We start from the raw sequence: 12,489 nt of genomic DNA, 5'->3' as shown, positions 1-12,489 counted from the left end.
ATTACCAATTCTGAAGACTCTGTTGCAACATGAACAAAGGGACACTGAAAATGCAGGCATGCCATGATTTAAATTATGCATATGAAATAACCAAAATGATGAGGCTGTTGTATTAAGACTATATTCTGGATGCCTCTTTCTTCTTAGAATAGCTCAAAGAGCATGGATTTTAGAGCTACAGATAAGAGTTTTTATTCAGGCACTGCTACATAGCTGTTAAATGAGCTTGGTGGATCATGTTCCCTAACTCTCAGTACCTCACTTTTCTTATCTACAAAATGGAGCTAATAGTATTCCCTCCTAGTATTCAGAGGATTAAAATGAGTGATGCACATAAAGTAAAGGGCCAGGCAAAAAGTAAGGACTTGACAAGGTGTGGTTGTTTTTATTGTTAGTGTTATTATTATTACTTTGAAATTTTAAAAAAGATCGCCAGCTTGTATCAGGTAAAAATGGAATGAAAAGTAATCTTGCTAACAAGTAAGGGAGGAAGGGGTTCACGAAATCTAACTTTGGGGTTGGGCCCCACTCTGGGGACTTCAGGCAGTGAGCAAGGGAAAGCCGCCGGCGACCGCATGGGGTCGCAGCGCTCAGGTCAGGCGAGGTGTTCCTGGCGGTTTCCAGCAGGGGACGCTGCCGGCCGGCGCGAAGCCGGGACCGGAAGCCGAGAGGGAGGCGGCTGGGCTCACTCGCCGGCTCTTCCTGTTTCCGCCGAAGCCGCCGCTGTCTTGGGTTCATACTGAGCTGTTGCTGCCGCCGACTCCGTTACCGCCGCCGCCTTCGCCTCCGCCTCCGCCTCCGCCTCCGCCTCCGCCATGCCTCTGGAGAACTTGGAGGAGGAGGGTCTGCCCAAGAACCCCGACCTGCGCATCGCGCAGCTGCGGTTCCTGCTCAGCCTGCCGGAGCACCGCGGGGACGCGGCCGTGCGCGAGGAGCTGATGGCGGCCGTCCGCGATAACAGTGAGGCCTGCGCGAACGCCGAGTCAGCGGCCTAGGCCCTTGCCGCCTCGCGCTTGGTAGTCTGCGGGGATTTTCCCCGACGAGGCTCCGGTTCCTTAGGTGTCTTTCGGATAGAGTTTCCGAGACCGGGCCTAGCTTCTTAGTCCCTCGGGCCATCTCTTTTGTGGGTGGAGCCCGAGGAGCTCTCGGATGGGTCTGCGTCTCTGTGGGTCCTACGCCTCTGAGGGCAGTTTGGGGGGAAATCCTGAGATATTTAGCTCCGTGCTAGGAACAGAGCAACGGCTGAGTCACTATTGTCATTCCAGACTGGTCCCGAGCTGGGGGCATTTCTGTGGGAGAATTAGCTTTCCGTGTGAAGGGGAAATTTGGGTTCGGTTTCTTTCGGACTTCCTAGTAGTGAATGGCACTTAAAGGGCCTTCTGTAGATACATGAACATAGGTGTCTGAGTATACGTATATGTGTATGTACAGGGTTAACCTTTTTCCTTGCTTGAAGATTATCTTGGAACAGAAGCTGTCAAGAGGCAAACTGAGGATTGGCCCTGGTGCAAATCTCCCACCAGCAAACATTTACAGACCGCCCACTATTTGCCAAGCCTTGTACCAAGCTTTATCTGTTCCTTCCTGGTAGTGGGAAGGAGGTTGGTACATCTACCAACCTTCTCTGTGGTAGAAGAGGTGGATGGTCACACATACTGACTTTCGGCTTACAAGTGGCGCCACTCATAAGTCATATCCCTCCTTTTGGTTTTCAGATATGGCTCCTTATTACGAAACCTTGTGCAAATCCCTTGATTGGCAGATGGACATGGACCTGCTCAATAAAATGAAAAAGGCAAATGAAGAAGAGTTGAAACGTTTGGATGAGGAGCTGGAAGATGCCGAGAAGAATCTAGGAGAGAGTGAAATCCGCGATGCCATGATGACGAAGGCAGAGTATCTCTGCCGGATAGGTGACAAGGTGAGTGGAGATTGTTTCCCCTCTTTGTAGTTAGTATAGTGTAAAATAGGGGACTATTCCAGATCAGTATCTCATTTTAAAAAAATTAACTTCCTCCTAAAAATTTCATAGGTAGTTATATGTTTATCTGAACTAGTGATCTTGCGACAGCCTTTTTATCACCTGCCCCCAAAAGACAGCTGGGTGTGTATTCTTATTTTCTCTCTCTGTACCATAAAAGCATAAGTACACAAGCAACAATTCTGTGTGTTTACTGTTATTGAAAAATTGAGATCATACCCAATAGTTTGCTTTTCTCACTTATCTTGGTTTGGAAGCATTGGTTCTGGTGCGTTTTAAAAATTACTGTTACTTACACAAGTAATACTCTCTTTATAAGAAACTAAAACATATTTAATGCTGAGGTTCTGTTTGATCATTCTTTACTCCCTACTTCCCTTGAGATAACCCTTTTAGTTCTTTTATTTTGTATTTTACATAAATTACATGTAGAAAATAGTGTTTTTTTGTGTGTGGTTTTTTTTTTTTTTAAAAGTAAGTGGGATCATAGTATTTTCATGTTGTCCTGTTTACCTTTTTCATTCAGCATTATGTCTTGAGAGATGTTTCCATGTTAATGTGCATAAATCTTGCACATTCTAAGTAATTGCTGCTTAATCCATTGTACAGCTAGGCCATAGATTATTTAGCCATTCACCTGTTGATGGACATGTATGTTGTTTTCATCTTTTTTATATTACAAACTGCTACTGTAAAAACATTCATGTGTAGGCCTCCTTGTGTATGTAAGTTAGTGTTTCTCTAAGGTGTGATCTAAGAAATGAAATTTCTGGGACTTAAGCCATGAAAAGTTTTTATTCTACTATGTATGGTTACATTGCTCCCCATAGCAGGCAGCCTTATTTACCTGCCATCATCAGTGCATGAAAGGGATATGCATCAGCATTGAATCTTTTAAATTTAGTGTGTGAATAATAGTAGTTAAGAGGATAGACTTTTACATGTTCCTAATTTTAAGCAGGGTACCCTGAAGTATTTAGATGTAGAATGTCATGGTGTCAATGGAAAAAATAAAATAGCTTGGGTGCTTGGGTTCAGATTGCTTGGGTTCTAATTCCAGTTTCAGTAATTATGATTTATTGAACCTTTCTTTATCTTACCTTATAGTTCTTCTTCTGTACAATAGGGATAATGATAGTTCCTTAATGAATGAGAATTAAGGATAGGGTTGAAGAATTTAGTCTAGTACCTGACATATTGGTAAGTACTTAACATATTAAATGATAAGAACTATTACTATTTAAATTTAAAACCATTCTTTTTTCTTTCTGATTATAAGTTTAGGACCTGATCATTGTAAAAATTTGGAAAATACAGAAAAGTTTAAAAATAGCTAATAGTTTGTATTTAGTCCTAGGTGTTTTCCCTTTGTGTGTGGTTTCTTTTTTTTGTTCGTTTGTTTTAATTAGAGAAGTTGTAGGTTTATAGAAGAATCATGTATAAAGTAAAAGTTCACATATTAATACCTTGCATTAGTGTGGTACATTTGTTACAATTCATGAAAGAACATTTTTACGATTGTACTATTAACTGTAGTCCAACGTTTACAATAGGGCTCACTGTGTTGTACAGTCCTTTTTTTTTTTTTTTTTTACTTTTAATCTAGTAGCAAATATACAACCTATAATTTCCCTCTTTAGCCAAATTCAAATATGTAATTCAGTGTTGTTAGTTATGTTCACAATGTTGTGCTCCCATCACCAGCACTCATCACCAAAACTTTATGATCAATGTAAGTAGAAACTCTGTACAATGTAAGCATTAACTCCCTATTCCCTAACCCCAACCTGTGTCCTGGTAACCTATATTCTAGGTTTTGGTTCTGTGAGTTGGCTTTTTCTAAGTATTTCATGTCACTGAGGTCATAAAATATTTATCTGATTATGTCTGGCTTATTTCACACAGTGTGGTGTCACAGTTCATGTTGTTGTATGTATTGGAACTTCATTCTTTTTTATGGCTGAATAATATTCCTTTGCACTTGTATACCATGTTTTATTTATTCATTCATTGGTTGATAAACACTTGGGTTGCTTCGATCTTTTGGCAATTGTGAATAATGTCATGAATATTGGTGTGCGAGTATCTATTGTAGTCCCTGCTTTCACATCCTTGGGAAATATACCTAGAAATGGGATTGCCTAGTCATATTGTAGTTCTGTACTTAATTTTTTGAGGAACAGCCAAATTTGTCTTCCACAGTGGCTACACCATTTCACATTGTCACCAGCAATAATGTATATCCTATTTCTCCACATCCTTATAATTTTCTCCAACACTTAAAATTTTCCGATTTTTTAATAGTAGCCATTCTAGTGGGTGTAAAATGGTTTTGATTTGCATTTCCCTAATAGCTAGTGAGTTAGAGGATCTTTTCATGTGATATTTGGCTATGTGAATATCTTCTTTTGAAAAATGGCTATATTCGGTTCTTTTGCCCATTTTTAAAAATGGGTTGTTTGTCTTTTAATTGCTGAGTTTGTGGGTGTTCTTTATTCTGGATATTAAACCCTTATTGGATATGTGGTTTCCGTATATTTTCTCCTGTTAAGTAGGTTGCCTTTTTATACTCTGATGATAAAGTCCTTTGAGGCACAAAAGTTTTAAATTTTGTTCAGGTCTCATTTATCTGTTTTTTCTTTTGTTGCTTGTACTTTGGGTGTAAAGTGTAAAAACCCATTCCCCAACATAAGGTCCAGAAGATGCTTGCCGACATTTTCTTCTGGTTTTAAAGTGCTAGTTTTCGTATGTAGGTCTAAGACCCATTTTGAGTTTCCTTCTGTATATGGGGCAAAGTAGGGGTCAGCCTTTATTCTTTTGCATATGAAGATCTGGTTTTCCTAGCACTATTTGTTGAAGAGAATATTTTTCCCCAGTGAGTAGACTTGGAACTCCTATCAGAATTCAGTAGGCCATAGATGTGTTTATTTCTGAACACTTAATTTGATTCCATTGTTCTATATATCTGTCCTTGTGCCATTACCATGCTGTTTTGATTACTGTGGCTTTGTGATAAGTTTTACAGTCCGGAAGTATGAGTCCTCCAACTTAATTCTTTTTCGAAGTGGCTTCGACTATTCAGGGCCCCTTACGCTTCCATATAAATTTGATAATAGGCTTTTTCATTTCTGCAAAGAAGACTGTTGGAAATTTGATTGAATTTGCATTGAATCTGTAAGTTGCTTTAGGTAGAATTGACATCTTAATAACATTTAGTCTCCCAGTCCATGAATAGAGAATATCTTTCCATTTATTTAGGTCTTCTTTGATTTCTTTTAGCAGTGTCTTTTTTTTGACCTTTCCTGCACTTTCTTTTTTTTTCTTTAAAAAGAACACAGCATTTCAGAAAAACCAAAACAAATGAATAAGAAAAAACAAATAACCTAAAATAACTGCTTCCAAAACGTTCCTACCATACCCCAAGAAAATTAACAGACCATAACCTAACAAAGGAATAAGAAAAACAAATAACATAAAATAACTGCATTGCTTCTAACATGTTCCTACCCTACCCCAAGAAAATAAACAAACAGTAACCAAAGGAATAAGAAAAACAAATAACCTGAAATAACTACATTTCTGCCAGCTTGTTCCTACCATACCCCCCCGCCTGAAATTAACAAACCATAGTCGTTCTTGAGCATTCCTGTAGCATTGTTTACCCTCCATAACTTATCTGTTCTTACCAGATTATTGTTCCCCTTCTCTATTTGCTGTCTAACACTAGGCCCCATACATTCTACAATATAAACCATTTATTTTACATTTTTCACAGAGTTCACTTTAGTGGTAACATACACTAAGATACTAAAGGAGGAGTTGTATTAAGACTATATTCTGTTATACTAAATGAGTATATCTTATGAGGAGAATGTTGAATTAGGATGAACTCAAATGTTTGGAAATGAACAGGGGTGTTGGTAGCAAGCTGTGAGAATAACTAACAGCATCGAATGGTGTGTGAATGAGGTGGAAAGGGGAAGCTCAGAGTCATATATGTCACCAGAAGGAAAGTTGGAGGTCAAAAGATGGGAATGTGTAAAACTGAATCCTATGGTGGGCAATGTCCATGATCAACTGTACAAATACTAGAAATCACTTCCATGAACCAGAACAAATGTATGACAATACAATTAGAAGTTAATAATAGAGGGGCATATACGGAAGAACTATATACCTATTACAAACTATATACTACAGTTAGTAGTATTTCAACATTTTTTCATAAACAGTAACAAATGTACTATATCAATACTACCAGTCAACAATTGAGGGGGATTGGTTAGGGATAGGGGAGGATTAAGAGTTTCCTTTTCTTTTTTTCTTTTTTCATCTTTCACTTTATTTCTTGTCTGGAGTAATGAAAAGTTTCTACAAATTGAACAAAAATTAAGTGTGATGGATGCACAGCTGTATGAGGGTACCCAGGGGCAAGTGATTGTACACTTTGGATCTTTGGATAATTGTATGGTATCTGAACAATCTCAATAAAAATGAAAAAAAAAAAAAAGATGCTAGAGTCTATTTCTAAACACTCAGTTTGATTCCTTTGGTCAGTATATCTATCCTTATGCCAGTACCATGCTGTTTTGAGCGCTGTAGCTTTGTACTATGCTTCAAAGTCAGGTAGTGTGAGACCTCCCACTTTGTTCCTCTTTCTCCAGGTATTTTTGGCTATTTGGGGCACCTTGCCCTTCCAAATGAATTTGGTTATTGGTTTTTCTATTTCTGCAAAGTAAGTTTTGGGATTAAATTGGTATTGCATTGAATCTATAAATCAGTTTAGTTGGAGTAGACATCTTAATTATATTTAGTCTTCCAATCCATGAACATATGATTTTTTTAGGTCCTGTTTGATTTCTTTTAGCAGTTTCTTGTAGTTTTCTTTGTATGGGTCTTTTGTGGCCCTTGTTAGGTTTATTCCTAAATACTTGTTTCCTTTGGTTGCTATTGTATATGGTATTTTTTTTTTATTTCTTCCTCTTGTTGCACAATATTTGTGTATAAGAACACTACAGATTTTTGCATGTTGATCTTGTAGCCTGCCACTTGGCTGTTTTCATTGATTAGTTCTAATAGCTTTGCTGTAGATTCTTCTGGATTTTCTATATGTAGGATTGTGTCATCTGCAAACTGAAAGTTTTGCTTCTTCCTCTCCAGTTTGGATGCCTTTTATTTCTTTTTCTTGCCTAATTGCTCTATCTAGAACTTCCAGCACAATGTTGAATAACAGTGGTGTCCATGGGCATCCCTATCTTGTTCCTAATCTTAGAGGGAAAGCTTTCGGTCTCTCCCCATTGAAAATGATGTTAGCTGTGGGTTTTTCATATATTGCCTTTATCATATTGAGAAAATTCTCTTCTATTCCTATCCTTTGAGTGTTTTCATCAAAAAAGGATGTTGAATTTTGTCAGATGCCTTTTCTGCATCGATCCAGATGATCATGTTTCTTCTGCTTTGATTTATTGATGTGCTGTATTACATTAATTGATTTTCTTGTGTTGAACCAGCCTTGCATACCTGGAATAAATCTCACCTGGTCATGGTGTATAATTCTTTTCATGTGCTGCTGGATTTGATTTGTCAGTATTTTGTTTAGGCTTTTTGCATCTATATTCATTAAGATCTATAATTTTCTTTCTTTGTAATATCTTTGTCTGATTTTGGTATTAGGGTGATGTTGGCTTCATAGAATGAGTTCAGTAGCTTTCCCTCCTCTTCAATTTTTTTTCTTTATCTTCATTTTATTGAGATATATTCACATACCACGCAGTCATACAAAACAAATCGTACATTCGATTGTTCACAGTACCATTACATAGTTGTACAGTCATCACCTAAATCAATCCCTGACACCTTCATTAGCACACACACAAAAATAACAAGAATAATAATTAAAGTGAAAAAGAGCAATTGAAGTTAAAAAGAACACTGGGTACCTTTGTCTGTTTGTTTGTTTCCTTCCTCTATTTTCTACTCATCCATCCGTAAACTAGACAAAGTGAAGTGTGGTCCTTATGGCTTTCCCAATCCCATTGTCACCCCTCATAAGCTCCATTTTTATGCAGTTGTCTTCGAGATTCATGGGTTCTGGGTTGTAGTTTGATAGTTTCAGGTATCCACCACCAGCTACCCCAACTCTTGAGAACCTAAAAAGGGTTGTCTAAATTGTGCGTAAGAGTGCCCACCGGAGTGACCTCTCGGCTCCTTTTGGAATCTCTCTGCTACTGAAGCCCATTTCATTTCCTTTCACATCCCCCTTTTGGTCAAGAAGACGTTCTCCGTCCCATGGTGCCAGGTCCACATCCCTCCCTGGGAGTCATATTCCACGTTGCCAGGGAGATTCACTCCCCTAGGTGTCTGATCCCACGTAGGGGGGAGGGCAGTGATCTCACCTTTCAAGTTGGCTTAGCTAGAGAGAGAGGGCCACATCCGAGCAACAAAGAGGCACTCGGGAGGAGGCTTTTAGGCACAATTATAGGAAGGCCTAGCCTCTCCTTTGCAGCAACCGTCTTCCCAAGGGTAAAGCCTATGGTAGAGGGCCCAACCCATCAAACCGCCAGTCCCCTATGTCTGTGGTCATGTTAGCAACCATCGAGGTGGGGTAGGCCAATACCCCTGCATTCTCCACAGGCTCCTCAAGGGGGCTCTATTAATTTTTTTCCTTTTTTTTTTAAAATCAACTGTATGAAAAAAAAATTAAAAAAAAAAAACATACAATAAAAGAACATTTCAAAGAGACCATAACAAGGGAGTAAGAAAAAGACAACTAACCTAAGATAACTGCTTTACTTCCAACCTGTTCCTACTTTACCCCAAGAAAGTTACCTAATACAGCAACATTTCTGTGAACTTGTTCCTACTATATCCATCAGAAATTAACAGACCATAGTCATTCCTGGGCATCCCCAGAACGTTAAATAGCTTATCTGTTCTTCTTGAATTATCGTTCCCCCTTCGTTAATTGCTCTCTCTTGCTAGTTCCCCTACATTCTACATTATAAACTATTTGTTTTACATTTTTCAAAGTTCACATTAGTGGTAGCATATAATATTTCTCTTTTTGTGCCTGGCTTATTTCGCTCAGCATTATGTCTTCAAGGTTCATCCATGTTGTCATATGTGTCACGAGATCGTTCCTTCTTACTGCCGTGTAGTATTCCATCGTGTGTATATACCACATTTTATTTATCCACTCATCTGTTGAAGGACATTTGGGCTGTTTCCATCTCTTGGCAATTGTGGATAATGCTGCAATAAACATTGGTTTACAAATGTCTGTTTGTGTCTTAAGTTTCAGTTCCTCTGAGTATATACCCAGCAATGGAATAGCTGGGTCATATGGCAGATCTATATTTAGCTTCCTGAGGAACCTCCATACTGTCTTCCAGAGTGGTTGCACCATTCTGCATTCCCACCAACAATGAATAAGTGTGCCTCTTTCTCCACATCCTCTCCAGCACTTGTCATTTTCTGTTTTTTGGATAATGGCCATTCTGGTAGGTGTGAGATGATATCTCATTGTGGTTTTGATTTGCATTTCCTTAATAGCCAGTGAAGTTGAGCATGTTTTCATATGCTTTTGAGCCATTTGTATTTCCTGTTCAGAAAAATGTCTGTTCACGTCTTTTGCCCATTTTTTAATTGGATTGTTTGTCTTTCTGTTATTGAGATGCAGGATTCCTTTATATATTCGGGATATTAAACCCTTATCTGATATGTGGTTTCCAAATATCATCTCCCACTGTGTAGGTTGCCTTTTTACTTTTCTGACAAAGTCCTTTGATGTACAAAAGTGTTTAATTTTGAGGAGATCCCATTTGTCTATTTGTTCTTTGGTTGCTCGTGCCTTGGGTGTGAGGTCTAAGAAACCACCTCCTTTCACAATATCTTTAAGATATTGCCCTACATTTTCTTCTAAGAGTTTTATGGTCTTGGTGCTAATGTTTAGGTCTTTGATCCACTTTGAGTTAATTTTGGTATAAGGCGTGAGATGGACATCCTCTTTCATTCTTTTGGAAATGGATATTCAGTTCTCCAAACACCATTTATTGAACAGGCTGCTCTTTCCCAGTTGCTTCGGCTTCACTGCCTTATCAAAGATCAGTTGTCCATAGATGTGAGGGTCTACTTCTGAACACTCAATTCGATTCCATTGATCAGTATATCTGTCCTTACGCCAGTACCATGCTGTTTTGAGCACTGTAGCTTTGTAATATGCTTCAAAGTCAGGTAGTGTGAGACCTCCCACTTCATTCCTCTTTCTCAAGACATTTTTGGCTATTCGGGGCACCTTACTCTTCCAAATAAATTTAGTTATTGGTTTTTCTATTTCTGTAAAGTAAGTTGTTGGGATTTGAATTGGTATTGCATTGAATCTGTAAATCAGTTTAGGTAAAATTGCCATCTTAACTATATTTAGTCTTCCAATCCTGGAACATGGTATGTTCTTCCATTTTTTCAGGTCTTGTTCAATTTCTTTTAGCAATTTCTTACAGTTTTCTATGTAAAGGTCTTTTGTGTCCTTGGTTAAGTTTATTCCTAAATACTTGATTCTTTTGGTTGCTGTTGTAAATGGGATTTTTTTCTTGATTTCCTCCTCTTGTTGCACATTACTTGTGTATAGGAACACTGCAGATTTTTGCGTGTTGATCTTGTAGCCTGCCACTTTGCTGTATTCATTGACTAGTTGTTGTAGCTTTGCTGTAGATTTTTCTGGATTTCCTACGTATAGAATCATGTCATCTGCAAATAGTGAAAGTTTTACTTCTTCCTCTCCAATTTGGATGCCTTTTATTTCTTTTTCTTGCCTAATTGCTCTAGCCAGAACTTCCAGCACAATGTTGAATAACAATGGTGATAGTGGGCATCCCTGTCTTGTTCCTGATCTTAGAGGAAAAGCTTTCAGTCTCTCCCCATGAGTGTGATGTTAGCTGTGGGTTTTTCATATATTGCCTTTATCATATTGAAAAAGTTCCCTTCTATTTCTATCGTTTGAAGTGTTTTCATCAGGAAAGGATGTTGAATTTTGTCAAATGCCTTTTCTGCATCAGTCGAGATGATCATGTGGTTCTTCTGCTTTGATTTATTGATGTGTATTACATTAATTGATTTTCTTGTGTTGAACCAGCCTTGCATACCTGTAATATATCCCACCTGGTCGTGGTGTATAATTCTTTTAATGTGCTGCTGGATTTGATTTGCGAGTATTTTGTTGAGGATTTTTGCGTCTATATTCATTAAAGAAATTGGTCTATAATTTTCTGTTTTTGTAGTATCTTTGCCTGGTTTTGGTATTAGGGTGATGATGGCTTCATAGAAAGAGTTAGGTAGCTTTCCCTCTTCTTCAATTTTTTTGAAGAGATTGAGCAGGATTGGTATTAATTCGTTCTCGAATGCTTGGTAGAATTCACATGTGAAACCATGTGGTCCTGGGCTTTTCCTTTTTGGGAGCTTTTTGATGACTGACTCAATCTCTTTACTTGTGATTGGTTTGTTGAGGTCATCTATTTCTTCTTGAGTTAATGTTGGTTGTTTATGCTTTTCTAGGAAGTTGTCCATTTCATCTAAGTTGTCTAGTTTATTAGCATATAGTTGCTCATAGTATCTTCTCATTATCTCCTTAATTTCTGCAGGGTCGGTAGTTATATTTCCTTTCCCATTTCTGATTGCATTTATTTGCATCTGCTCTCTCTCTTTTTTTGTTAGCCTAGCCAGTGGTCCATCGATTTAATTGATTTTCTCAAAGAACCAACTTCTGGTTTTGTTGATTCTCTCTATTGTTTTCCTGTTCTCAATTGCATTTATTTCTGCTCTAATCTTTTTTATTTCTTCCCTTCTGCTTGCTTTGGGGTTAGTTTGCTGTTCTTTCTCTAATTCCTCCAGGTAAGCAGTTAACTCTTCAATTTTTGCTCTCTCTTCTCTTTTAATATAGGCATTTAGGGCAATAAATTTCCCTCTCATCACCGCCTTTGCTGCATCCCATAAGTTTTGATAAGTTGTGTTTTCATTGTCATTTGCCTCAAGGTATTTACTAATTTCTCTTGTAATTTCTTCCTTTACCCACTGGTTTTCTAAGACGGTGTTGTTTAACCTCCATATGTTTGTGAATTTTATGACCTTCTGCCTTTTATTTGTTTCCAACTTCATTCTGTTGTGGTCTGAGAAAGTGTTTTGTATAATATCAATATTTTTAAATTTTTTGAGACTTGCTTTGTGACCCAACATGTGGTCTATCCTAGAGAATATTCCATGAGCACTTGAGAAAAATGTGTATCCTGCTGTTGTTGGATGTAGTGTTCTATAAATGTCTGTAAAGTCTAGTTCATTTATCATACAATTCAACATCTCTGTTTCTTTAGTGATCCTCTGTCTAGATGTTCTATCCATTGATGAGAGTGGTGTATTGAAGTCTCCAACTATTATTGTAGAGGTATCTATTTCTCCTTTCAGTGATCGCAGTGTTTGCCTCATGAATTTTGGGGCATTCTGGTTTGGTGCATAAATAT

At 38.0% G+C, this 12,489-nt stretch overlaps 1 protein-coding gene across 1 annotated transcript in view; it reads left to right on the top strand.

The window, feature by feature from the left end:
* Window positions 1–708: 708 nt before the first annotated feature.
* PSMD6 (proteasome 26S subunit, non-ATPase 6) overlaps window positions 709–12,489 on the top strand; it is a 45,976-nt gene continuing 34,195 nt past the window's right edge. Inside the window, exons 1-2 of the mRNA XM_037799717.1 lie at window positions 709–960; window positions 1,716–1,921. Of these exons, the coding sequence (XP_037655645.1) occupies window positions 816–960; window positions 1,716–1,921 (351 nt within the window). The 5' untranslated portion in view covers window positions 709–815. The remainder of the gene's footprint in view (window positions 961–1,715; window positions 1,922–12,489) is intronic.

Source organism: Choloepus didactylus, chromosome 1, assembly GCF_015220235.1.
Source record: "Choloepus didactylus isolate mChoDid1 chromosome 1, mChoDid1.pri, whole genome shotgun sequence".
In the NCBI taxonomy this organism is placed as follows: Eukaryota; Metazoa; Chordata; class Mammalia; order Pilosa; family Megalonychidae; genus Choloepus; species Choloepus didactylus.
This window is presented reverse-complemented; position numbering and strand designations above follow the sequence as displayed.